General features: G+C 36.5%; 1 protein-coding gene across 1 annotated transcript in view; it reads left to right on the top strand.

The window, feature by feature from the left end:
* The window catches only part of XPR1 (xenotropic and polytropic retrovirus receptor 1), a 255,280-nt gene extending 228,222 nt beyond the window's left edge, over window positions 1-27,058 (top strand). Inside the window, exons 12-15 of the mRNA XM_030823915.1 lie at window positions 6,282-6,448; window positions 10,309-10,448; window positions 16,890-17,111; window positions 20,805-27,058. Coding sequence (XP_030679775.1) covers window positions 6,282-6,448; window positions 10,309-10,448; window positions 16,890-17,111; window positions 20,805-20,865 — 590 coding nt within the window. The 3' untranslated portion in view covers window positions 20,866-27,058. The remainder of the gene's footprint in view (window positions 1-6,281; window positions 6,449-10,308; window positions 10,449-16,889; window positions 17,112-20,804) is intronic.
* The last annotated feature ends 937 nt before the right edge of the window (window positions 27,059-27,995 follow it).

The following is a 27,995-nucleotide window of genomic DNA, read 5'->3' as shown; positions in this document are numbered from 1 at the left end:
GTACTCTTTACTGAATGAATGGTTTCTATTCTGCTTGAAATGGTTCTCTCTGCCCCATAAACCTGTTTAACTCAAGTCCTTTCATGATTCAGCTCAAGTAGTACCTCCTTCAGGAAGATTTTCCTGGCTATTTCCCCTCCTGGGTTATTGATTCCTTTTCTATGCACAGTTCCACAACTGTACCTACACATTGTATTTTTTACTACATTTTCTCTCCTCTTTTAGACTTAGCCCTTAGTAGTTCTTCAGTACATTCTCATTCCCTAGAATGTACCTAGTTAGGTTACCCAGTAGACATTCAGTATTTGTTTGCTGAATATATAAGCAAGCAGTTTTTTTTGGAGTTAGTTTTTAGTATTCTAGTTATACAATAAATAATGTAACTTATAGTATATACTCAGTAGTAAACAGTTCTTGAATTAGTAAAGAAATTCCTATGTACTATTTTTATTATAAAAACAATATAGTGGCCGGGTGTGGTGGCTCACACCTGTAATCCCAGCACTTTGATAGGCCAAGGCAGGTAGATCACCTGAGGTTGGGAGTTTGAAACCAGCCTGGCCAACATGGAGAAACCCTGTCTCTACTAAAAATACAAAATTAGCCGGGCATGGTGGCACATGCCTGCAGTCCCAGCTACTCAGGAAGCTGAGGCAGGAGAATCGCTTGAACCAGGAGGCGGAGGTTTCGGTGAGCCTAGATTGCCCCATTGCACTCCAGTGTGGGCAACGAGAGTGAAACTCCATCTCAAAACAAAAACAAACAAAAATATAGCAAAATTAAAGTCTTATTTAAATCATTTTTATCACCACCCTAATAACAATTATTTTCCTCAGCCCACTTTCTTCCTTAATCTTACTTCCCTCATCTGAGATAACCACTTGTTTTTTTCCCATAAACATAATTTTATATACAGTATGAAATAAGCAATAATATGTGTAATAACTTTTAAATTCTGTTTTTCCACACTATGTTAGAAATTTTGTAATGTTACTTCATGGTTTTATGAAACTGCTTTTTTCGTTTTAAAGTTGAGATGGACTTGGAGAAGCAACGCTGTCTAGTACAAAATGTTCCTTGGATGAGGATTCCTCTTTCTGGTTCCCCCATTTAGCCTTAGGCCTTATGAGTTCCTTTTTTTGTCTCAATCATTTTAAGAGTGTGAATTTTCTATAACCACAAAGCTTGGAAGAGGCAGTCTGTATTCAAACCCAGGTCTCCTAACTTTAAATCTAGTTATCTTTCCATTTATTAACTATCTCCCTCAACTTCAGTTTCCTTAACTATAAAATGGGAATAATAATGTCTGTCTTGTCTGCCCTAAGGATAAAGATGATAATCACCTGAGGGATTAATACCTGTGATCTCACATGTAACTAAAACACACTAAAGATCAGGGGAATATCTATATTTGTTCATTTTTTGGAGAACAATATTAATCTCACAATTCAAAGGTTTGATTTTTCTTTTCTTCGGTAATAGAAATAGATCCAGGATTTGCTAGATCCTAAACTCAGTCATAATTTAGTTTACCTTTATAGGTTTGGGCTTTGAAAACTAGGTCCAGTCTGTTGTGTTTTCTTACTTTATTTCAAACTAGTAAATTATTACCAGAAGAGAAAGGTTTTAGGTGAAAAGAAAACCGTTCCATTTCTCTCTTCACATGGTGCCACATTTTTCATTTTTGAAATATCCACCCTGAAACATGATTCAAGTTGATTTCCATATGTAATTTTTCTGATTTCTCTCTTTAGTACTTTTACTTCTCTTTTTAAAAAATCATTCCCACATTGTCTCTTTAGTATTTTAGTCCTTTTCCTTTTTTCTTTTTTAATCATTCACACAATGGCTGTGGGTACAAAACTGTGAGAAATTTATTTTTGTTTTTATTTGTTTTAAATTCATGGATACCATTGCCATAAATATGTCCAATATGAATTATGCTTCGAATATGGCAGGTGTATAATGGATAGAAGCTTAGAGTAGAATAGCAATGACTTGATTTTCTGTGATTCTGAACATCACTAAAGTGTGCTACCAGGGTTAGCCAAGAGAGAATAAGATGTAATTGCTTGCCTAAAGTGATAATATCTTTCCAGGACATCTCCCGAATACTAATGAAGGCAGATGATTTCAGGGAGAGAGGCATTCTTCACTTGAGAGATGGGAAAGATCAAATAATGGTAGTAATTAAAATGAGACCAAAATGTAGCATTTGTAGACCAAGTGTATGCTAATCATTGTTTGAAGAAGTTCATCAGATAAAACATTACTTACTCTGAAATATTCTATAAGAATATTTATTTAAAAGTCAGTAAGTCTTCATGTATGTTTCATAGAAATTGCATAGAAATGATATGTACTTCTAATATAAAAAATTAAAGCGTGATTCAGAAAAGAAAGATACTTTTAAATGGTTTTTAATAAAAATTGTCTTAATCAAAATTTTAAACTTGTGAATAAACACATTCAAAAATGTTGTTTGGAAAAAGAAAAGACAAGTCACACATTAACAGAAAATATTTGCAGGAAACCTATCAGAAAGAGAACTGGAATACAGAATAAATTTTAAAATTTCAGACAATACAATAATAAAACAAGAAATTCCCCCTCAAAATTTTTGGCCAAATATTTTACCAAATCCATCACCAAAAAAGATACACATATGACAATTAAACACATAAAAAGATGCCTGACATCACTAGTCATCAGAGGAGTAAAGATTAACATCACAACTAGATACTACATACAACATGTCTATTAGAATGGCTAAATTTTTTTTAATGACAGTATCAAATACTGTTGAAGCAGAAGAGGAATTAAATTTCTCTTACACTGCTGGTGAAAATGCAAAATGGTACAATAACTCTTTAAAACAGTTTGAAAGATTTTCATAAAGTTAAACATCCACTTACCATACAACCCAACAGTCTCACTCCTATCCAAGGGAAATGAAAGCATATTACATAAAGTCTTGTGTATGAATATTTGTAAAGTGACTTTTTTGGAATTGTCAAAATCTGAAAACAGTCTGTATGTTCATCAACAAGTAAATGGATAAACAATTTGTATACATCCTTACAAAGTAATACAATTTGGCAAGAAAAAGAAATAAGCCACTGATACATGCAACAACATGGATGAATCTTTAATATGTTAAGTGAAAACAACCAGACTCAAAATGCTATATACTAAGTGGTTCCATTTTATGTGACTGTCTCAAAAAGGCAAAACTACCAGAAGAGAACACAGACTGGTGGTTGTCCGTGGGGCTACAGTGGAGTGTGTGGGAATTCTTTGGAGTTATGGAGATGGTCTGTATCTTGATTGCAGTGATGGGTACATGACTCTGCGTTTGTCAAAATGAGCAGGATGTGACAAAAAAAAAAAAAAAAAAAAAGTAACATGGGCTTGCAAAAGAGAAACACCAGATCCATTGTACCACTGTAAGAATCACACTGTTAAGGATAAGACTTACACTTAAAATCTAGGAGAAATACCAGAAAATTAGCACATTGCTTTTAGTTTCATTATTAATTCCTTCTTCATGTAACATTTTTACTCCTCTCCACAATCTCCTTTTATGTAATAATTGACACTTGATTATTTCTTCAGTAATTAGTAAAGAAAGAAAGAAAATCAGCTTTCTGTAATAAGACTCCATATCACCTATGCTTACTTGAGAAATACTCATTTTGTTACCTCCTACTGAATGTATCTATTACTCTGTTCTTATGTCCTTTTACTAGCAGACAAAACAATGGCTTATTATTAGGAAAATTAAGTGAGACAATATTTGTAAAATACCTGGCACATACCTCACATTCAGTTTTTTTAAGTGTTATAACTATAAATAACAGTTAAGTTCCTTGTCTTTTTATCTCTCAGTGTTGATCTTGTTTTGAAAATATGAGGAGTGAATTTTACTAAGTTGCTGAATTTGCTTTATTCTTTGCAAACCTTAGTAGATGAATTGTAGTATCTTTTTTAATGTAGCCATGATGTGAATTATTGAATGACACTTCTCAGCTAGACCCTATATCTGCACATAGAATGAAATAAATACATGTCAGAACACACAAACTATACCTAGATAATAAGTAAATAATTTTTTAGGCATTTTAAGTTGATAATTTATGACATAATGTTGTAGTATAAATATTCAGCTCAATTTGTTTTTGATGAAGAAAAATTTTTGTGGAAATAGTTTAAATGTGAAAATGTGATTATATCAAAGCTGGGCTATTCATGAGAATCACATGTGGACCATTTAAAAAAATACCAATTTCTTTCCCTACCACTGGAAGCAGCTAAACAGTGATGTGCTAGTATATATGTTCAACAAACCAGCTCTTGGGTGGGAGTGGGGATAAGGGGCATTGATTCATAGTGTTTGCTGATTTCAACGGTGTAAATACTTCCACTATAGCCAATTGCAAGCTACTAAGATGATAACACTGAATGTGGAGTGAGGAAAAGATGTATAGTAGCACAGCATTATGCAGTATTTCCATCATACAAGTACAATAAACATATACAACCTCGAGAATAAAAGCAAAAATTAATAAAATAATTAAAAAGTAATGAATTTTGAGTATGTGTTACCTTTGTTTTAATATAACTATGAAGTTATGTAAGTTAATTTTTAATAATGACTGAGTTTGACAACCAGCTTCCAGAGTTTCTGAAAATTTAACAATTGGCTCTCATGAGCTGATGAGAACTGATGTTCACACAACACTGAGCTTCAAGGCATCTATTTTTTTTTAACTAATTGATTGCAAGTAATTTGCCAACCAGTTGTTTTTCTAAAATACACATCTGATCCTAAAGCCCATGAAGGTGTTCCACAGTCAGACCCAGATGAGTCTTTTTCAGCCTCATTTTAAATCATATGATTTCTCTCACATTGTCTATATGTCACCTACACTAGATGTAGATAACTTGGAATGTCTCAAACACACCTGTACTTCCCCACCTTCTCATTATCTGCCTTCTCAGTATCTTCCTTCAGCCTTGAATGACCTCACCTTATCTGCCTGACTTTTGCAATACTATTTATTTCTCCTTCTAGAAATAATTCAAATGCTGCTTTCTCTTACTTCCTACTGTTGGAAACATTCCCATTTGCCGTGGCGCTCTCATAGCCCTTTGTTTATATTTCATTTTGAGCTCAAATTTATCAATTTATAACAAATGTCTGTTTCACTCTCTAGATTATAAACTTCTAAGGGGTGCCTTTAAACCATACTGTACTTAACACATTAATATAACCTAAAAGTGGTTAATAAACACTTCCTTATTTTAACAGAAAAAAATTATGAACGATGCATGATATATCCTTTGCTTTCTGTATCTTTGAGAAACTGACCAAAATTTAAACTTTTTTGAATTAGATTTGTATGCCTTTTTTTCCTGGTGATGCAGAACCATATTAGTAGTTATATACCTATAGCACACCTAGAGACATTTCACAATGGACTCTAGAGCTTACCAAAGAAGAATTTCATTAGATAGTATATGAAGCAGAAATGATTAAATTGTATAACTATATTTGTGACTCATTATTCTCATTTAGTGTGCCTTATAATAAGTATTTTCAGCATAAAGCCAAAAGTTACTTTGTAGTGTTCCCAGCAAATTAGGCCTTTGTATCAATAAACACCCTCTAAGAAAGGCTAAAATATCATACTTTGCTTTGTGACTTGAGAGAAATTTGCTTTCATACATATCCTTAAGGGTAAAATCCTTATCAATCTGTTGTTTTCGGGTATTTTATCTAGACTTAGAATTATCTGGTTGCCATCACAATAAGTATGGACAACATCTAAGTGTATGAAGGAAATGTTCTAAAGTAAAAACAATCCAAGAATTTCTTGAAGCAAATGCACATTCCTTGTTAGTAGTGTTTCAGGAATCTTTTTCATATTTTGCACTAGGCTGCCACCTGATGGCAAAAGTTAAAATTGCATCTTTTGTAACATTCGACTTCTTCATTGCAATTATACAGATTTTTATGTATTCAGCATAGAGCCTCCAAAACTTTTATACATTTGTGCAAGTGTTATGTATTCAATAAATGTTTGATGATTGCTTTGGACCTCAGGGAACTCATGTTTATTATTTAACCTTTGTTAGACAGTGATCTTCCTAGGATTTGTTTAAAGCTTTGCTTTCTTATGGAGCTATTTTAAGAATCTGTTTTAATTAGTGTTATTTAATGAAAAATTTTACTTAAATGTAGTAATTTTCTTTTTTCTCTTTCCCTCTTCTTTCTTCAGAACGAGGTCACTCGGACACTATGGTGTTCTTTTACCTGTGGATTGTCTTTTATATCATCAGTTCCTGCTATACCCTCATCTGGGATCTCAAGATGGACTGGGGTCTCTTTGATAAGAATGCTGGAGAGAACACTTTCCTCCGGGAAGAGATTGTATACCCCCAAAAAGTATGTATAAAGAGTGTGTTTGTTTAAAAGAACAAACTTAGGTATACCACTAGCTAATCCTGTTGCAGTACAGACCCAACCTCTAATTATATTACTCTAATATAATTAGAAAAATAATTAACAAAGATACTAATTCATTCGGTCAGCAAAAATGTATGAAATGTTTACTATACACTAGGTACTATAGGAAATAAAAACAAAGTAAAATTCTCGTTCTCAAGGAAAGCCATAAACTATGTTCAGATAAGTAAACAAATTGCAATACAATGTGATAAAGACTGGAATAGAAGAATAAATACCTTACTGTAGTTTATGATTTGATTTTGAACATGGAATGCCCTCAGTCTGAAACACTCTCTCTTGTCTGCTTTGTAAACACCTGTTCCTCCTCTTTAAAAGTCAGTTTAAGTGTTACTTTCTCCAAGAAGCCTTTCTTTATTTTTCCTAGCATAGTCAGCTATTCATCTTAATTTTTTTTTACCCTATATAAACTACCATTATAGCAGTTATCACATTGTATTATAATAATGTGCTTAGGTGTCCATATTCTTCACTTCCCAGCATAATCCCTGGTATATAGTAGACTTAACGTTTCTGGGATGAATGAATAAATACTTGACTAAATGAAAAGTGTTATGAAAAGACAAAGGAGAAGGAGTGGCTGACTCTGCTTGATTGCATCAAGAAGACTTCTCCTTTCATTTATTTCTTCTAATATTTGTTAAAATCAAGTGCCATTTCAATCACAAAATATAGATAATTCTTTAGGAATAATTCTTTAGGAATTATTTTAGGATTTTATCTATGTATTAATAAAAAGATGAGGGGCTGAATTAAAAAGTCAAAAAATCAAGAATATCTATACTCAGATATTTTAGTAAAGGATAAATACCATGATTAGACCTTGAAAGAAATTAAACAATGAAATGGTAATCCTGAATGTGAATGTGAATTCTAATCCCAACTCTTTCACTAGCTAGCTATATAATTGTCTGCAACCAGACTATAGCGGATTCTTGTTTATGAGGTAAGTATGTTAAACTAGATTATCTCTTGATCTTTTCCCAGTCTAAAATTCTGTGATGGAGAGGGAAGTGTAGATTAGGTCACTAACATTTTATACCGTATCAGCATGTCACCAGTACCTTAAAATTGTATTTAGAAAAGTGTATGGATGTGTAATATTCAATTAGTAAGTAGGGAAGGCCATTTTCAGGTGTGAGGAATGGTGAATTCAAAGAATGATATGTAGAGTAACTTCAGATGAACAGATAAAGGGGAAAAGGGGACAGTTGTTGACAGTGATCTTTTTTTACCTGAACTATAGCAATACCCTGATGTGAAAAATTAGAATATATGACCAAGATATTAGACATATTTTTATAAATCTAATTTGAAAAGAAAATTAATAATCAGGGTGTAGATAGGAGCTCAGTTAAAAATGGCCCCTTTTGTGCTCACCAAATATGTGTGTTTTATTTCTGTTTACATTGTTCTTGCCCTCTGAGAGCTATAAAACATTTATTTCTTTTTTTTTTTTCCTTTTTTTTTTTTGAGACGGAGTCTTGCTCCGTCACCCAGGCTAGAGTGCAGTGGTGCAATCTCGGCTCACTGCCAGCTCCACCTCCCAGGTTCACGCCATTCTCCTGCCTCAGCCTCCCGAGTAGCTAGGCACAGGCGCCTGCCACCACGTCCGGTTAATTTTTTGTGGTTTTAGTAGAGATGGGGTTTCACCGTGTTAGCCAGGGTGGTCTCGATCTCCTGACCTTGTGATCCGCCTGCCTTGGGCTCCCAAAACATTTGTTTCTTATTATGATAATTGCTTAGATAAATTGTTTGTATCTTTATATAAATGTTGATCCATTCCCCCTTTTAAATAGTTCTAACATAGTGATTTCTAGGTAATAAAATTAGTGAATATAATTTTTCACTCTGTTTCTTTGTTGTTACATATTTTCATGACTCTAAAAAACTAAATAAATACTTTCTACATTATAATTTGCAAACTTATAAGAAAGATGTTCTGCTGGATCACCACATTCCTTTAATTTTAAAAAATACTGGCCAGACGTGGCCCACACCTGTAATCCCAGCACTTTGGGAAGCCAGGACAAAATAATTGCTTGAGTTCCAGACCAGCCTAGGCATCATAGTGTGAGACACTGACTCTACTAAAATAAAATAAAATAAAAATAACTGGATGTGGTGGCACACGCCTGTAGCCCCAGCTACTCGGGATGCTGAGGCAGGAGGATCACTTGAGCCCAGGAGTTCAAGACTGCAGTGAGCTATGTTCATGCCACTGTACTCCAGCCTGGGCAGTGGAGCAAGACCCTGTCTTAAAAAAAAAAAAAAAACAAAAACAAAAAACTAAAACAAAAGGCAGATACTTGGAATAAAATTCATCCAGCTTGAAAAGTGTGGAATCCAGCGGAGCTTCATTAAAAATTTAGAACACAGGTATATGAACCTTAAAATCAGTTCTTAGGGATTAACAGTTCTTAAAATCAGTTCTTAGGAATGCATAATATTAAGCACCACATCCTAGGTCCAGGAACAATTTTTGTTATCTTTATATTCACACTTAACTTTTCTGTGTCTCTTGACCTCAAGATAAGTGTATTTCTCCCAAAAGACTACCACATTTTTGGTGACATCAGCTCCCACATTGGTCAGTGGTGAATAACTTAAGACTGACTCTGAAAGGCACGTGAAATTGCAGTTCTTCAATTAAGCCTAATAATAAATAAAGTGAATGTGGATTTACCCAAAAATTGCATTATCACTATATTGCAAGGATGGGAGAGGGAACAGTGAGCCATGTGAATGTGTTAAAATCTTCATAATAATCCTCATTAAATTTATCATAATCATCAGTCAGTGAATAATGTCTAAAATTGAGTAATCAAGATATAACACTATACACATATTATTTTAATACATGGAGGCTAAGTAGAAGAAATAGCTACAAATTTTGAAAATGTTTGGTCTCTAGGGATGGAAAGAGAAGGTGGCCAGGGGACTTTTTTTTTTTCTACAATAGCTTTCTCACAATGACTAGTATTACTTTGTTTAAAAAATTTTTAAGTAAAATAAATATTATGGCTTAATACATAGTAGTTCCCCTTCCCAAAAATTTCACATTCTTTAAATACATATATTTAAAGAGCTAATTTCCTTGAGATTAATAATGAGCAAATCTATGAATTATATAGTTCTGCTCTATTGGCAATTTGTGTACTTAAGACTTTTGTGTAGCTAAAACTGGACTGGACTCCTAAATCCTGGGTGCTAGTACCTGCAAGTATTACTTGAGCACCATCTTCCCCATGTAAAAAGAGAACATTTCTTAAATTCAACCACGGTTGTGAAATCCAAGCTTAATTTCATTCACATCAAAAAGCAAGGCAAAACTTTCTTCAAATACAGGGTAAGGCAAATGGAGAATAAAAGTACAAATAACACAGTGAATAAATCTGCTAATCTTTTCTGATACTAGGTGTTAAGTCTACTGTACCTGTTAGAATGTAATCTCAATCAATCAAGGATCTTAACCAGCTTATATTTCTGGGCCCTAGAAGAAAGGCTGGTATACAGTATGGCAGTGAAATATATTTGTTAATGATTACTCAAATTCAGTAATACTTCATACTGGATATTCTACCATTTAAGAAAAAACTAAATTGGTAGAAATCATTCTAAAATATAATGTGTACTTCCCTGCAAAATAAAATACAACTTTCCTCTTGAACCTGTGCTTATTCATAGGACATATGTGTGTCTTGTTGGTAGGACATGTGCTCATTGGTATTATGAGAAATGTGATAGGAAACATACTCAATTTGTTTATTATTTCTCAGGCCTACTACTACTGTGCCATAATAGAGGATGTGATTCTGCGCTTTGCTTGGACTATCCAAATCTCGATTACCTCTACAACTTTGTTGCCTCATTCTGGGGACATCATTGCTACTGTCTTTGCCCCCCTTGAGGTTTTCCGGTAAGCAAACTACTGAAAAGTTTATTAAAGATTCTTTTTAACCTAAAAGACACCCGATACTAACAAATTAGAATTTATTATAACTTGTACTTGAAAACCTTTAATTTTCCAACTTTTCTCCAATTTCTCCTCAGCCTTAGAATTGGAAAACCATGTTGGCCAGGCTGATCTCGAACTCTTGACCTCAGTTGATCCACCCACCTCGGCCTCCCAAAGTGCTGGGATTACAGACGTGAGCTACCATGCCCAGCCCAGAGGTTAATTCTTACAAAGTTAAAATAACCATTGATGATGACTTAAAAGCTTCTTTAGAACTGGGTTCCATTGAAAGGATAAGTGCTTGGGAGGTAAAATGGCTTACAACAGAAATGAATCATTTTTTGCAATTTGGCAGTCTGAGTTATTCAGCCCAGCCTTCTCACTGAAACAATAAAAATGCTAGATAAAATGTGTTTAAATCTGGCCAGGTGCAGTGGCACACTCCTGTAATACCAACACTTTGGGAGGCCGAGGCAGGCTGATCACCTGAGGTCAGGAGTTCAAGACCAGCCTGGCTAACATGGTGAAACCCTGTCTCTACTAAAAATACAAAAACTAGCTGGGCATGGTGGTGGGTGCCTGTAATCCCAGCTACTTGGGAGGCTGAGGCAGGAGAATCGCTTGAATCCAGGAGACAGAGGTTGCAATGAGCCAAGACTGCACCGTTGCACTCCAACCTGGGCAACAAGAGCAAAACTCTGTCTCAAAAAAAAAAAGTGTTTAAATATTCCTAAAAAAAAAAATCAGACAAGATAATCCAAAATCTAAATGAAAACAGGAGCCCCAAGATAAACAGAGCACTAACACTACCTTTGCACTATAGAAATTTGCCAAATCTGTAGACTTTGAAATTCACTTGTGACTGCCAATTAAAATTTGTATGCACCTAATAAAATGCCTTAATATTTTGTAAAGCAAAAGCTGGCATTGCTACAAGTAAATTTACAATTTCAGATTTTAACATATTTCCTTCAGTGATAGATAAATAAGGGGTCAGTTAATTAATTAAACCTGAATGACATATGTAGAGAACTGCATCCAACTACTAAATACATATTCTTTTAAATACATGTAGAACATTTACCAAAATTAACCTTACACTGGGCCATAAAGGAAGTCTCAACAAATTGCAGAGGATTATAATCACAAAAAGATAACTCAAAAGTCCCAAATGTTTAGAAATTAAGCAGTACATGTCTGATAACCCCTGAGTCAAAATTGAAATTGTAATGCAAATTTTAAAATATTTTGAATAGCCAGGCATGGTGGTTTATGCCTGTAATCTCAGCATTTTGGAAGGCCAGGGTGGGCAGATCACTTGAACTCAGGGGTTTGACACCAGCCTGGGCAACATGGCAAAACACATCTCTACAAAAAATACAAAAATTAGCTGGGCATGGTGGTGCACGCCTGTAGTCTCAGGTACTCAGGAGGCTGAGGTGTGAGGGTCACTTGAGCCTGGGAGGCAGAGGTTGCAGTGAGCCAAGATCATGCCATTGCACTCCAGCCTGGGTGACACAGCAAGACTCTGTCTCAAAAAAAAAAAAAAAAAAAAAATTTTTTTTGAACAGAATGTAATTGAAAATGTGATAAAAGAGAAAAATGTAAAATGCAGCTAGGGCCGTGCTTACAAGGAAATGTGCAACCTTACATGTATATATCAGAAAAGTATATAGCTCAGGAAATAAGAAAGATTTAAAAAACAGCAAATCCCAAAAGAAAGTAGAAAGAAGTAAATATAAAGAACGTAAATTAATGGAACAGAAAACAAACATACAATACAGAAAATTATTAATAATAAAGCCAAACTTAATTTCCTTAAAATACCAAATACTATTGATAAAGTACTTAAGACTGATAAAGCAAAAAAGAAAAGGAAGTACAAATTATGAATATCAAAAAACCTAAAGATATTTATTTAAAGAGTAAGACTATCTTATGAGTAACTTTATATCAATAAATTTAAAAATTTAGATGAATGGACAAATTACTCAAAAAGCAGTGTGCCAAAACCAATAAAGAAGAAATAGAAAATCTGTATTAAAGAAATTAAATTCATGTTAAAATACTTTGCACAAAGAAAACTCCAGGCCCAAGAATTCTTTCAAATATTTGAGGAAGAAATAAACTCTTCCAGAAAAAAAAAAAAGAGGGAAAAAGGAAACACTTTCTAGTTTGTTCTCTGCAGCCAGCGTAACTTTGATATATAAGCCTACAATGACATTTTAATAAAAACTAATCTGTCTCATGTACAGAGTTGTAAAAATCCTGAACGAAATATTAGCATATGAATTCAACAATATATAAAAAGGATAATACAAGTTAGGTTCGTTCTAGGAATGTAAGATTTAACATCCAAAAGTCAATCTGGGCCAGGTACGGTGGTTCACACCTGTAATCCCAGCACTTTGGGAGGCTGAGGTGAGTGGATCACTTGAGGTCAGGAGTTCAAGACCAGCCTGGCCAACATGGTGAAACCCCATCTCTACTAAAAATACAAAAATTAGCCAGGAGTAGTGGTGCATGGCTGTAGTCCCAGCTACTCAGGAGGCTGAGTTGGGAGAATTGCTTGAACCCAGGAGGAAGAGGTTGCAGTGAACCAAGATTACACCACTGTACTCCAGCCTGGGCAACAGAGGGAGACCCTGTCTCAAAAAAAAAAATAAGAAAGAAACCTGTCTCACTTATATTTACAGAATAAAGAGGGAAAAAGAACCTCTATATTTGTAGAAAAGGCCATTGATAAAAGTCAATACCTGTTCATGAAAAAAATGTTTTCTACAAAAACACAATCAAGTTCATATTTCACAGTAAAACACTATAAACTTTCCCTTGAAATCAGGAATGAGACAAGTGTGTCTGCTGTTCCCACTTTTATTTAATATCATCGAAGTATATAGCTAGTGCAATGAGGAAAAAGAACTATCAGAATTGGAAAGGAAAAAAATAAAACTATAATTATTCACTGATGACAATTACACAGAAAATTCAAAATAATTTACAAATAATTAGATCTAATGTCACAGTGTCTGAATACAAGGTCAACATAATAAAAATCAGTCATTTTTAAAAACAGTCATAACAACTAGAAAAAGAACATTTTAAAAACCATATCATTTTGAATAGCATCAGAATATATCAGATATATATCTAGGAATATGTCTAATTAAAGCTGTGTAGATGTGGGAAAATCGACAAGCCAGTTTTGTAATTTATATGGGAATACGAAAGGTCAAGAATGGCCAAGACTATCCTGAAAAGAACAAAGTTAAAAGACTTTTACTGTCAGATATCAAAACTGATTATATAGTTACAGTGAGTAAAACAGTATATGGTGTTGGTGAAAGGATAGACAGTCCACTGGAACAGAATAGGGAGTACAGAAACAACTCCACTCGTGCATACCTTGATACTTCTTGATTTATGACAAAGGTGGCTACATAACAGTGGAAAAAGAGGGCCTTTAATAAATGATATTGAGTCAACTGGATATCCATATGGAAAAAAATGGTTCCCAGCTCCTACTGTATACTATGTGTGAAATCAATTCCAGGTGGATTGTAGAACTAAATACGAAAAGTAAATCAACGAACTCTCTGGAAGTTAACATAGGAAAGAACCCTAAAGGTGGTTTTCAGTGTATGGTAATGTATTTCGTATTTCTGGATGGTAATTACACAGTAGGTCCCTTTATGATAATTAAGCTGTACATTTATTATTTGCATACTTTGTGTGTGATACACTTCTATTGAAATGCTTATCTTAAAAAAAAAAAAAAAAAGGCAAATTAGCCAAGAGAAAGAAGGACTAACTTTCAACAGTCACAGTGAAAGAAATCATTAAAATGAAATCTTTAGGCTGGACGCGGTGGCTTACGCTTGTAAAACCAGCACTTTGGGAGGCCGAGGCGGGCAGATCACAAGGTCAGGAGATCGAGACCACAGTGAAACCCCGTCTCTACTAAAAATACAAAAAAATTAGCCGGGCGTGGTAGCGGGCGCCTGTAGTCCCAGCTACTTGGAGAGGCTGAGGCAGGAGAATGGCGTGAACCCAGGAGGTGGAGCTTGCAGTGAGCCGAGATTGCACCACTGCACTCCAGCGTGGGCGACAGAGCGAGACTCCGTCTCAAAAAAAAAAAAAAAAAAAAAAAATCTTTAATGTGCTGAAAGAAAATAACTGCTTACCTAGACTCTGCCCAGTGTAGATATCTTTCGCAAATAAGACAATATAAAGATATTTTTAGATAGGTGTATAATATTCCTCTAAGTCAGGATGGACAAACACTGCCTGTTAAAAGAAGACAGAAGCTGGAAACGGAAAGATAAACCTGAGAGAGAAAGCATGACTCTGGAATCCAGCTGCCATCAGAGCTCTCTCCAGACCATGCTCCTTCCTTTCCTCACTTTCCTGAATGTCTTGGCCTGGCACCTGAACTCCCCATCGCTGCCGCCACCTTCCCCCACCTACTTCTTTCTCTTTCATGTGTGCTACTTCATCAGTTTTTTTAAAGAAATTCTAGTAAAAAAAGAAAAATACCTCATGACGATTTTATTTCTTTTTTTAAAATCATTTGCTTACTAATTAAATCAAATGTTCTATCCCATTTAAAACAAACAAAAAAAATCTTTAGATCAGCTTTCTCTCTCCAACTATTGCCCATCTTTCTGCTGTCCTTTATAGCAAAACTCTTTAAGAGGCGTCTGCACTTGCTGTCTCCACTCTCAATTCTCTCCCATTCTCTTTTTCATTCAAGTATGTATTCCCAATACTCAAACTAAACCACTTTTGTTAATAATCTATAATAATAATATTGTAGTACGTACTACGTAGCTGACAGCGTTCTAAGCCTTTTACCTTTATTAAATCCTCACAACAATCTTAGGAAGTGGGTACCGTTATCCTGTCTTTTACTGATGACACCGAAGCATAGGTTAAGTAACTCATCCAAGGTCATTACACCTAGCAAGTGGTAGAGCCATGATTTGAATCTAGACAGTCTCCCAGAGCCTATGCTTTTAGATCATACTGCCCATTTTGCTAAATCCCCTGGTCAGTTCTCTGTACTTATTTATCTTACTTTACTTCCCAGCAAAGCACTGTCTTCACTTGACTTCTCAGAAACTACAGTCTCCTGTCTCACTAGCTATTCTTGTCCACTCCTTTACTGGTTCTTCCTCCTCCTCCCAAACTTTAAGTGTGAGAGTGTTCCAGGATTTAATCTTCTGCCCTCTTCTCTCCTCTAGTTGTATTATTCCTAAACCTATTACTTGAAATACTGTCTTTATGCTATCTCCAGCCATAAACTTTCCCTTGAACTGCAGACTCTCTTCCACCTCTCTACTGAATTCTCCCATATCTAATGATTAGCTCTAACCTAACAGGAACAGCCCTGCATCTCCGATCTTAGTAAGTGGTGTCACCTTTCCCTTAGACCGAAAACCCTAAGACGACTCACATCGCATGTCAGTAAGTCCTGTCAGCTCCATCTTTATTAATAAATCCTTTGTCTATCTGCTTCTCATCACTTCTGTTATTACCACCTTTAAGTCACCATCATCTCTTTTCTAGACTGCTGCAACAGCCCTTCTAATTGGTCTTTCTTCAGCTGTTCTTGTCTCCCTTCGATCTCTTCACCATTCAGCAGGACCTTTTTCAAACAAATCACTTTATTCTCCTGTTGTTCTCTCATTGTTCTCCATTAGACCTAAAATTTAAACTATGGTTTATAAGGCCCTCTGTGGATGGGCCCTCTTCCACCCCTCCATCATTATCTCCTGCTATTTTGACCTCACTTATCTTAGCCCCCACTGACCTTGCTGTTGTTTCCAACTTGCCTTTTTATACTTACCATTTTCCTCTGCCTGAGATGATTTCTTCCAGGATTTTTACATGACTTGCTTCTTTGTATCAGTCAGGTTTTCAATAGCTGCCATGTCTTCAAAGAAGCTTTCCCTAACCAGTCTTAATGACGGCATACTGTATTCCCTTGTCCTGCTTTATTTTCTTCACAGTACTTATCATTAGCCGATTGATTGTTTACTTGCTCATTGTCTGTCTCCACCACTAGAAATTACACCCCATAAGGGCAAAAAGTCTTTGTGTCATTCTGTGCCTTTACTGCCTTATGGCAGACATTCAGTAAATATTTGTCAAATAAGTTGAAAGAATGAGCACTCTAAAACTGCATTCCATGAGTCCCTTCCTTTTTCATAGTCTAGTCTTGTTTCCCTTACCTCGCCCCCACCACCTCCCCGCAACACCATCTTTCCCTATTTTAATATTCAAGCCCTTAATTCTTTGTTTTTGTTTCCATGAGTGGAAACTTGATACCCTGGGAGGTTTACAGGTAGCAGAAGTATGTTACAATTTCATAAGTACTTTGATCTACCCCATTTTGCTAAGGCGATTTGTGTGGAACTTCTTCCGCCTGGAGAATGAACATCTGAATAACTGTGGTGAATTCCGTGCTGTGCGGGACATCTCTGTGGCCCCGCTGAACGCAGATGATCAGACTCTCCTAGAACAGATGATGGACCAGGATGATGGGGTACGAAACCGCCAGAAGAATCGGTCGTGGAAGTACAACCAGAGCATATCCCTGCGCCGGCCTCGCCTCGCTTCTCAGTATGTATGGCTTCTACTTCTGTGAGGCATATTTCCTTTGAGTTTTAGCATTGGGTAACATGTAAGCTACGAAGCTATCAGGTTGAACCAAATGAAATTGCCAATACTCAGCCATTTTTCACCTACAAAAAAACAGTAATAAGCAGCAATTCCATATGATACAACCTATAGACTGTCTAAATGAGCACATAGAGTAAATGTCATCAATGCATAACCTAGTAATTTGGCACTGAAGACCCACTGTCTGGAGGAAAAGGTTGTTGGGGAGTGATTTATTAATACTTGACTCTTCTGTATGTTTTGTATACAAATAATTTTTATGTTATAAACTTCAGGAATCCTGCCATCTATGCCTGGACCAAATTACTTAATTTCTGTTTTCTGCCTCTCATCTGTAAATTGGAATTAATATGGTTCTTGCTTATAGGGCGGTTAAGTGGATTATATTATTACATAGAACTTGGACCAGTTCCCTCACAGAAAGAGCCTACTAAGTATAAACTACTACTATTTTTATCTTCTTATTAAATACCTACAATATTTTTATCAGTCATTGACTACATATGTTGCCAAAAGTTACCATAAATGTACAGTATATGGTGACTGCATTTGAAATTTAGAGACAATAGATAGCACAGTAGATTGGAATGAAGGAGACTTAGGTTGAGGATGAACAGTTTTCTAAAGGATAAGGGAGTGAATAGACTAGAGACACAGTAAAAAACATAAAGGTAGAAATGAAGTGCAGAAAGAAAAACCATATGTCTAGAATTATAGTAAGAATAATTCTGCTGAATAGATGAAGTATGATTGTAAAAGCCTGAAAATGCAAACTTGATCTTGTAGGCAGGAACGTGTCACAGATACTTTTTTTTTTTTTTTGAGATGGAGTCTCAGTCTGTTGCCCAGGCTGGAGTGCAGTGGTGCAATCTCCGCTCACTGCAAGCTCCACCTCCCGGGTTCACGCCGTTCTCCTGCCTCAGCCTCCCGAGTAGCTGGGACTACAGGCGCCCGCTACCACACGCGGCTAATTTTTTGTATTTTTAGTGGAGACAGGGTTTCACCATGTTAGCCAGGATGGTCTCGATCTCCTGACCTCGTGATCCACCCACCTTGGCCTCCCAAAGTGCTGGCATTACAGGCGTGAGCCACGGCGCCCGACCACAAGTCACAGAGAATTTTTTTGTAGAAGAATGACATTGTGAAAGTAGTATCCTAGGAAGTTTTAATAGCACTGTGTAAGATATATTAGGCAAGGGAAAACTCAAGGCCAGAAAGCCAGATGAAAAGCTATGCAGTACTTTAATATATGGGGCAGTGAAAATTCAGATCAGGATGCTTACAGTTGGACCAAAAGGAACATAAGGAGATGTTTTGAAGGAAGTAAGAAACAGGAGGTAGTAACTCACTGGATATAGAGGAGTAGAGTAGAACCTGCTGAGCTTTAAATAGAGATTTGGAAGTTTTCTGAAGAAGGCAGAGAAAAGCAGAGAGCAGGGAACTGAGTCTTAATCCCCGGCTCAACCACAGTAGCCAGGGAACAAACACAGACAAGAGAAAAAAAGAAACAAAAGAGGCAGGAATAGTCAGGAGATAATAGGAAGAGCATCAAAACAAAGCATGGTTGGTACTGTGATCCCAAGGAAACAGAGTTTGAAGAAGCTGGGGCAGGGGAGCACTGAGTGGGTCAGCGAGATAAGTGCCACAAAGGGCTGGAAGAAAATGCTGAGTGTGGTTGGTGACCTCACTGAGCTCCTAATTTTGAAGTCTAATTATCCTTGTTAGTTACCAGCAGAGGGCAATCTAAACATATACTATTTCTGCTTAAACAAGGGGCTCTTTGGCAATAGATTATTCTGTTCCATTTCAGGTGTTTAATGGAGAAACACTGGGAAACCAGATTGCACCAAGAGTAAGACATTAGGAATGGAGCAGTTGGTGTACAGCGGAGAGAGCAGGGAATCCAAAATAAGATCTGAGTTTCAGTACTGACTTTATCACTCATGCAACGTTTAGCATGTCCTTAATATGTGTGGTTTTTTTGTTTGTTTGTTTGTTTGAAACAGTATCTCGCTTCGTTGCCCAGGTTGGCTCAGTGCAGCAGCACGATCATGACTCACTGCAGCTTCAGCCTCCTGGGTTCAAGCACTCCTCCCACCTCAGCCTCCCAGGTAGTTGGGACTACACGCCTGCACCCCTCTGCTCAGCTAATTTTTTATTTTTTGTAGAGACAGGGTCTTACTATGTTGCCCAGGGTAGTCTCAAACTCCTAGCCTCAAGAAATCTTCCCTCCTTGGCCTCCCAAAGTGCTGGGATTACAGGCATGAGCCACCACACTCAGCCACCTGATTTTATTGTTGGTATTTATAGTGGTAAATGGTTTATGTTGGGCTGAAATGTGCTTCACTGTAATTTCACTGTAACTTTAACAATTTGATCCTATTTGTGCTCTCTCACATAACTTATAATGAGTCTCCTCCCTCTTCTGCATTATATGTTGTCAACTCTTTGAAGAGAAGTAACTGTTATGCCTCTCCTTAGGTCTTCTCTTGTGCTGGCTAATTCTTTTGGTTTCTCATGTATGCCTCAAGTGGTGTTATATCTGTCATCCTCATCATCCTTATCACAATTCCTTATATTTGTTTTTTTGGGTTTTTTTTTTTTTTTTTTTGGAGACATGGTGTCAGTCTGTCACCTAGGCTGGAGTGCAGTGGTATGATCATACCTTACTGCAGCCTTGAACTCCTGGGCTGAAGTGATCCTCCTGCCTCAGCTTCCTGAGTAGCTGGGGCTACAGGTGTGCACTATCATACGTGGCTTTTTTTTTTTTTTTTTTTTTTTTAAGACAGGGTCTTGCTGTGATGCCCAGACAGGTCTCAAACTCCCGGGCTAAGGCGATCCTCTTATGTCAGCCTCCCAAGGAGCTGGGATTACAGGAACCAGCAAGTTTCTTAAGTTTGTTTAATGCTTTTTTCATCCATGTTCTCACTTGATATGCACACTGTCTCCATGAGGTGAAAGTGGTATTAAGTGAAATCGGTATTATCATTCCAGCCTTACAGAGATGGAAACAGGCACTCAAAGGGTTAAATAGATGCATCATAAAATCAAAGTCAGGTTGCCAGGTGCAGTGGCTCATGCCTGTAATCCTAATACTTTGGGAGAACAAGGCGGCGATTACCTGAGGTCAGGAGTTCGAGACCAGCCTGGCCAACATGGTGAAAGCCCATCTCTACTAAAAATACAAAAATTCATTGTGCGTGTTGGCACATGCCTGTAATCCCAGCTACTCAGGAGGCTGAGGCAGGAGAATTGCTTGAGCCTGGGAAATGGAGGTTGCAGTGAGCTGAGATTATGCCACCGCACTCCAGCCTGGCGACAGAGCGAGACTGTCTCAAAAAAAAAAAAAAAAAAATCAAAGTCAGTACTCAAACCCAGATCACTACCTTCTGCGTTGCGCATATCCTGCTATTCTTGTTACCTTCCTCTGGTTGTGATCTAGTTTCTTAGTGTTTTTCCAATAATATCTGAAATTGAGTAGGAAACTCTAGAATAATCCATCTGGTACAGCAGATAGTCCCTGTTTAGGATGTATGTTTAATGATGGTAAGACTGGAAATGTGTCTAATACTGTGAAAGTGTTTATATTTGAGCAATGGACTAAGTGCTTTTTGTCCCCCTTGTTACCACTAGATCCAAGGCTCGTGACACTAAGGTATTGATAGAAGACACAGATGATGAAGCTAACACTTGAATTTTCTGAAGTCTAGATTAACGTCTTTGGTTTTCCTACTCTACAATCCTTTCCTCGACCAACGCAACCTCTAGTACCTTTCCAGCCGAAAACAGGAGAAAACACGTAACACATTTTCCGAGCTCTTCCGGATCGGATCCTATGGACTCCAAACAAGCTCACTGTGTTTCTTTTCTTTTCTTCTGGTTTAATTTTAATTTTCTATTTTTAAAACAAATATTTACTTCATTTGCCAATCAGAGGATGTTTTACGGAACAAAACATAGTATCTTATGGATTGTTTACAATCACAAGGACATAGATACCTATCAGGATGAAGAACAGGCATCATCGCAAGGACCCTCTGATGGGACGGTACTGAGATATCTTGGCTTCCACTCAGCCCGGTTTTGACTGGTTGAAACCGGACATCGATTTTTAAATTTTTTGTCAGTTTATGTGGAGAATTTTTTTCTTTCCTTCATACCCAGCGCAAAGGCACTGGCCGCACTTGCAGGAAAAGTGCAACTTAAAGCAGTACCTTCATTCATGAAGCTACTTTTTAATTTGATGTAACTTTTCTTATTTTGGGAAGGGTTGCTGGGTGGGTGGGAAATATGATGTATTTGTTACACATAGTTTTCTCATTATTTATGAAACTTAACCATACAGAATGATATAACTCCTGTGCAATGAAGGTGATAACAGTAAAAGAAGGCAGGGGAAACTTACGTTGGATGACATTTATGAGGGTCAGTCCCACATACCTCTTTCAGGAGACAACTTGCACCAGTTTGACCCTTTCTTTCCTTTGTTTTTATTTTATGCCAAAGTTTCATTGCTAACTTCTTAAGTTGCTGCTGCTTTAGAGTCCTGAGCATATCTCTCATAACAAGGAACCCCACACTTCACATCACTGGCTGAATTTCATGGAAGAGGTTCTGATAATTTTTTTAACTTTTTAAGGAACAAATGTGGAATACAGTGGCCCATATTTCAACCTTAACAGCTGAAGCCATGCCTTATTATGCATCCACATGTATGGTCCCTGTAGTGTGACCTTTACTAGCTCTGAATTAGAAGACAGCTATTTCAGAGGCTCTGTGTGCCCTCACTAGACAGTTTTTCTTCTGGGCTCAACCACTTTAGCCAGAATTTGATCAAATTAAGTCTGTCATGGGGAAACTATATTTCTGAGCACATGGAACAAATTATCCTTCCTCATTCGCATTATGTTGATACAAAAGACCTTGGCAGCCATTTCTCCCAGCAGTTTTAAAGGATGAACATTGGATTTCATGCCATCCCGTGATAGAAAACCTGTTTTAAATTTTTAGGGATCTAAACTTGGTCATACATGAAAAGTACACTGCTTAGAAATTATAGACTATTATGATCTGTCCACAGTGCCCATTGTCACTTCTTTGTCTCATTTCTTCCCTTTGTTCCTTAGTCATCCAAATAAGCCTGAAAATCATAAGAGATATTACTTTATTGAATATGGTTGGCATTAAATTTAGCATTTCATTATCTAACAAAATTAATATAAATTCCAGGACATGGTAAAATGTGTTTTAATAACCCCCAGACCCAAATGAAAATTCCAAAGTCAATACCAGCAGATTCATGAAAGTAAATTTAGTTCTATAATTTTCAGCTTAATTATAAACAAAAGAACAAATAAGTGGAAGGGCAGCTATTACCATTTGCTTAGTCAAAACATTCGATTACTGCCCTTTAATACACTCCTATCATCAGCACTTCCACCATGTATTACAAGTCTTGACCCATCCCTGTCATAACTCCAGTAAGATTAAAGTTACTGTTACTAGAAAAGTTTTATCAATTAACTAACAAATAGTTTCTTTTTAAAGTAGTTTCTTCCATCTTTATTCTGACTAGCTTCCAAAATCTGTTCCCTTTTTGAATTGAGGTTTTTTTGTTTTGTTTTGTTTTCTGAAAAAATCATACAACTTTGTGCTTCTGTTGCTTTTTTGTGTTTTGTTAAGCATGTCACTTGGCCCAAATGGAAGAGGAAATGTTTAATTAATGCTTTTTAGTTTAAATAAATTGAATCATTTATAATAATCAGTGTTAACAATTTAGTGACCCTTGGTAGGTTAAAGGTTGCATTATTTATACTTGAGATTTTTTTCCCCTAACTATTCTGTTTTTTGTACTTTAAAACTATGGGGGAAATACCACTGGTCTGTCAAGAAACAGCAGTAATTATTACTGAGTTAAATTGAAAAGTCCAGTGGACCAGGCATTTCTTATATAAATAAAATTGGTGGTACTAATGTGTATCCAGAGCCATTTGAATTATTAACTTTACTCTTTATTAGTGAATCTCTGTGATGGCACACATAAAATCTTGCAGTTGACTTCTGCTGTTTGAATTCCCAGTGTTTTTACATTAATGTATCCTATGGCCAGTTTAGTCTTTCTTCAACTGTTATGATTCTAGGCCCTAATCGGTCTTATTCTTTCACATATGATGCAATGATAGATGTAATCCTTTTCTGAAGTGTTTGTCGGATTGGCATAGTCTATTCAAAAATAAGGCTTATGTAACTTTCAGCTTGCTATGTGACAGAAGTCTAAATGTGTATTTAAGTACACAGCTTTATTTTCCTCTTAAAGCTGTAAAGAGAAGGGAGGGCTTTTCCTCATCAAAGAGCTTGGGAGACAAAGCATACATTTAATTTTTTTCTTTCGAAAAAGGCAATGTGCACTTTCCTCTCCTAAATTTTATATGCCCTAGCAGTTGCGAATGTTGTGTCCACCCTACAATTGGATTGGAGGCTCCTATACCCTGAAACTCTCAGTAGAATTCTTAAAAATGAACATCAGCTGGGCGCAGTGGTTCACGTCTGTAATCCCAGCACTTTGGGAGGCCGAGGTGGGCAGATCACCAGCTCAGGAGTTCAAGACCAGCCTGACCAACATGGTGAAACCCCGTCTCTACTAAAAATACAAAAACTAGCTGGGCGTGGTGGCGCATACCTGTAATCCCAGCTACTCGGGAGGCTGAGGCAGGAGAATTGCTTGAACCTGGGAAGCAGAGGTCACAGTGAGACGAGATCATGCCACTGCACTCCAGCCTGGGCAACAGAGCAAGACTCTGTCTCAAAAAAAAAAACAAATCACAGACTCATTTTAAAGGAGCAGCAACCTAACCAAAGTTAAAACTTCATTTGATTTTAGGTTTAGAAATTCTAGTTTTATTTTGGAGAATCAGTTTTTAACATCAATTAAAATAGTCCTCAAAGGAATGAAGAAGTCTAAATAAATGAATAAAACTCATTTTTCATTTTATGGTAGTATAGAAAGCATTGATGTGTGTAGAGAAATTAAAAGACAAAAGTGGTTTACTGTCTATGCACAAATGAGTGCCTATATTTAAGGCTGCCTATACCATTACAGTGGCATAATTGGTGATTTCATAGCATACAGAGAAACAATGAAATCAAAGATTAAATCATTAGGTTATGATGGTCATTTGTAAGATTGGAAAGTAGTCAAAAACCCACGTGCAACTTTTTTTCAGCACTCTACCATTAGGCTCCTTAGGCAAGCTGTTTAACTTCCGTCAGAAGCAAAGGTGTGGGAGAGCACCATTCACCTCAGTAGTAACTTACAAAAACCGTTTAAAGAAGGAAAATGGGCCCCAACCCCTAGGATCCCTGATTTCCTGATATTCTAAACATGAGAGTTCTGCGACTTTAACTGAGCTTTTTACCAGAAGTAACGTGTTGATGTATATTATCTTTCCACCATGCTTTGACCAAAGTACATTCACAGTAACTAGAGAAAGCAGTTCATCCATTTCTGGATAGGTGAACTACGGCAAGGTAAGAACAGAAAAAAGTAAAGTAGTACTGAGTCATACAGGTATCAGATTAACAGACATTCATTGAAGATAAGTAAAATAACTTTGGAGATAGCAGAGAAGAGCAAGAAGATGTTGGATGTTGGCAGTAAGCTGCAGCAAGGCAGTTAGGAAAGTACGTGAGCCTGATGACAGAAAGATGATGCCTCCATCTCTCCGCTTAGTGGTTATTAAATTGCTGGGAAAGACCTGCCTTTATTTTCCTATCATCTTTTCCCCATTACTTTGCATTATTCAGGAAATAGTTCTTTATTCCCAAATGCAATTTTCTAAGCAGTGACCACAAAAATTTCTTATTCTAAGGAAAATAATAAAATAACCCTATCTGTGGCATTATTTTAAAACGTGGGATACTCTGAAACAATTGTACTTTATCTGGTAAGCAGATTTCAGGTTATCATTGTTTTCTTTTAATGGTTTACATGAAATTTTCCTCTCAAAAAACAAGTACCTCTTACTGTATAACATTTGAGTTTTTAAAGTTGAGATAGCTTCTGAGAGAAAAAAAAAGTTGAATTTGTAGCTCTCTCAACTACAAAATCACCACACTTTTCTCAAATCTAATAGGAATTCAGTGTCATTACAGGTACGGTCTCTAGTGACCAGGTGAAGACAATGGAAGCTGTGGTGGAACTTTTGCAAAAGTTAGGTAAAGAAGAATAAATCCAGTTTATCAGCTTTGTTCATACTCTTTTTCTGAGTGATCTAAATTTTTCTTGCTTGTGATCATTAGCTAAGACAAGCAGTGTTAAAGGTTTTCTAAATGCAAGCACACATACGTTTCTGCATTTCAGAAATCAGTCTTGATAGTAAATCCTACAAACTCCCAACTTTCTGCATTGTATTTTAAGTCTATACAATGTTAGAGCACATGGTAATGCAGGACAGAGTTGAGTATATGATAGCATGAGAAATTTGCACTGGTTGGTGTTACAAACCGATGATCTAACCAGCATACTCACCAAATATGAAAAAGTAAAAACATCTCATTAGGTTTGGAAGAGCCTAAGGTAGTCCATACAGGAAATTTGCCTGAGAACAGAGAGGAGCCTGTTGATTGGCATGGCTCATGATGCCTTTCTTGTATGAATTATCAAAACTGATATTGAGTTGCCCCTAGAAAACAGCCTTCCAGAATATATTTGCTTATTTATGGTGGAAGAGGAAGTGAGAACAAGATGAGAGTTTCCCTTAAAGTGAGGAGAATCATTTTACTACTTGGCAACTGAAGTATGTTTCCTTGTAGCAAACCTTTGGTTTATTTTATCGTCAAATCAAAGCCACCCTCAGTTTTTTGTATGGTGCCATCAACCTAAGGAGGACAATCAAATAACCTATTGTTTGCCTTGGATTCAGTATATCTACTAAGTACACAGTCTCATATTTTATACCTTCAAACCAGTTACTTGACTAAACTTCCACCATATTACCTTAGTTCTTCCAATGCCCTTTCCTCTGTGCCACCACAAATCAAAGGGAAAGACTGCAGTACTTCTAGAAAGATGTGGACTTCTAAGAAAGAGCCAGCCTTCCATCTCACTATCCCTTGATCATTATCTCTGAAGTCCCTACCTGCACTTCCCTGATTGCCCTGTAGCAACACCAGCATGGTGGGAATTGGGGGAAAAGATGGTGGAAAATCCCTAAAGGGTAATTGTTCATGACGTTGTTATTTTGAATTGTAAAATTGTGAGCCGCTCACATTTCAATTGCAAAAAGAACAGAACTCTTTATCACATCGTGAAGATTAATTTCTTGCCATTTTCTGGATTAGCACAGAAGCTTGTATCAATGAAGAGTATTTAGGAGGGGAATAGGGTAAAAATTGTATTTTCTGTTCAAACTCTCACCTTCTATTTGTGTTTCCTTCACCCCTCTCCCTCCACCAGACTGTGTTGGTCAAATGATACTATTCTATGAAACCCTGAGCTATAGTTGTCAAAAGTAACTATGGATTGTGATTAGTCCTCTGTGGGTGCTGCTTTCCCTCTTTTTTCTCCCTTACTCTCTTTCTCAGTCTCCACTCTGGTAAATGGAAGAGGTGACGTCGAAGAATTGATGCTTGCTTGGACTCATGTTGTATCTGTGACTGTGCTATTAGCTGTCTCCTTTTTCCTTCCTATATGGGTAGAATTCTTATGACTTACGAAGTTCCCTTCTTGATAAGTAGGTGAAATGCACAATGTGGTACTGTTTTATAGTTTCTAGATGGTTGTATAAAGCAAAAAGTTAATGTGGTTATGTGTTTTTAAAGAAAATAAGTGATTGGTTACTAAACTCTGTCCTTTTTTCATTATTACAAGTTCTCTCTGTTTTCCAACAGTTTGCTGACTCCTTTGTCACTGGTGAGTGGTTTGTGTGACTGTGTTTTTCTCTCTTGGTTTCCTGAATTCCTGAACATAGTTCCCCTTAGGACTAATTTTCATATGGGGTTAGGGCAAACAGACTACAGTGGTGAAATTTTTAAACTATCCTACTAAGTTAAAAAAAAGTTTAAATGGCCTTTTATCTTCAGGTACTATATGAGGTGTGACTCTAAAACAATGAGATTGTTGCAACAAATCTTTCTTTTACTCGCACAAAGAATCTCAAATATTACAAATATGAGGTGAAATTATGTGTCCAATTACATTTTGGAGAGGTGGACACTGCTATCACCGCATACCCATGCCTTGTGAGGGAACATAGCACTTTTCTGCAGAATTCCTGGACTAATTATTATTCCTTATATATGTCTAGGAAAGATTACAAAATTAACTGACCCTAAGATGAATATACCCACAATGCAAAGAGAAAAGTAATTTATTGACTAAAGCATCAAAGCCTTTTCATCTTACTTTAGTGCCACAAACTCTGTTATTACTATATTTCTGTGTAGGCTAAATCAGGATATGATAATATGGAGTTTCCAGGCCAAAGTCAAAGATAGGATATGAATATATAAGAATCACTAGATACTCAACACCACTTTTACAATTCAATAATACATACTCAACATTTGTATGCCTATAGTATTTTATATTTTTCCAAATATGTAGCATCTCAGAAATATGTAGATTAATGAGTCATCTCAGTTTGTTGATGAAGAGACAAAGACCTCGCTAGAGCAGCAGTCCACAATCCCAGATGGTTCTAGGAAGCCACCCTGTCTTGTATCCATCCTAGACATATCCAGAAGAATCCTTAAGAGTTTTAGTGACCTGCATCTTTATATGGATAACTTTTAGTAGATATTTTTTAAGGTTATGGGAATAATGAC

The sequence above is a fragment of the Nomascus leucogenys genome, chromosome 12 (genome assembly GCF_006542625.1).
Source record: "Nomascus leucogenys isolate Asia chromosome 12, Asia_NLE_v1, whole genome shotgun sequence".
NCBI classification, from domain to species: domain Eukaryota; kingdom Metazoa; phylum Chordata; class Mammalia; order Primates; family Hylobatidae; genus Nomascus; species Nomascus leucogenys.
The sequence above is the reverse complement of the archived record's forward strand: the minus strand, read 5'-3'. Positions and strand labels throughout refer to the sequence as shown.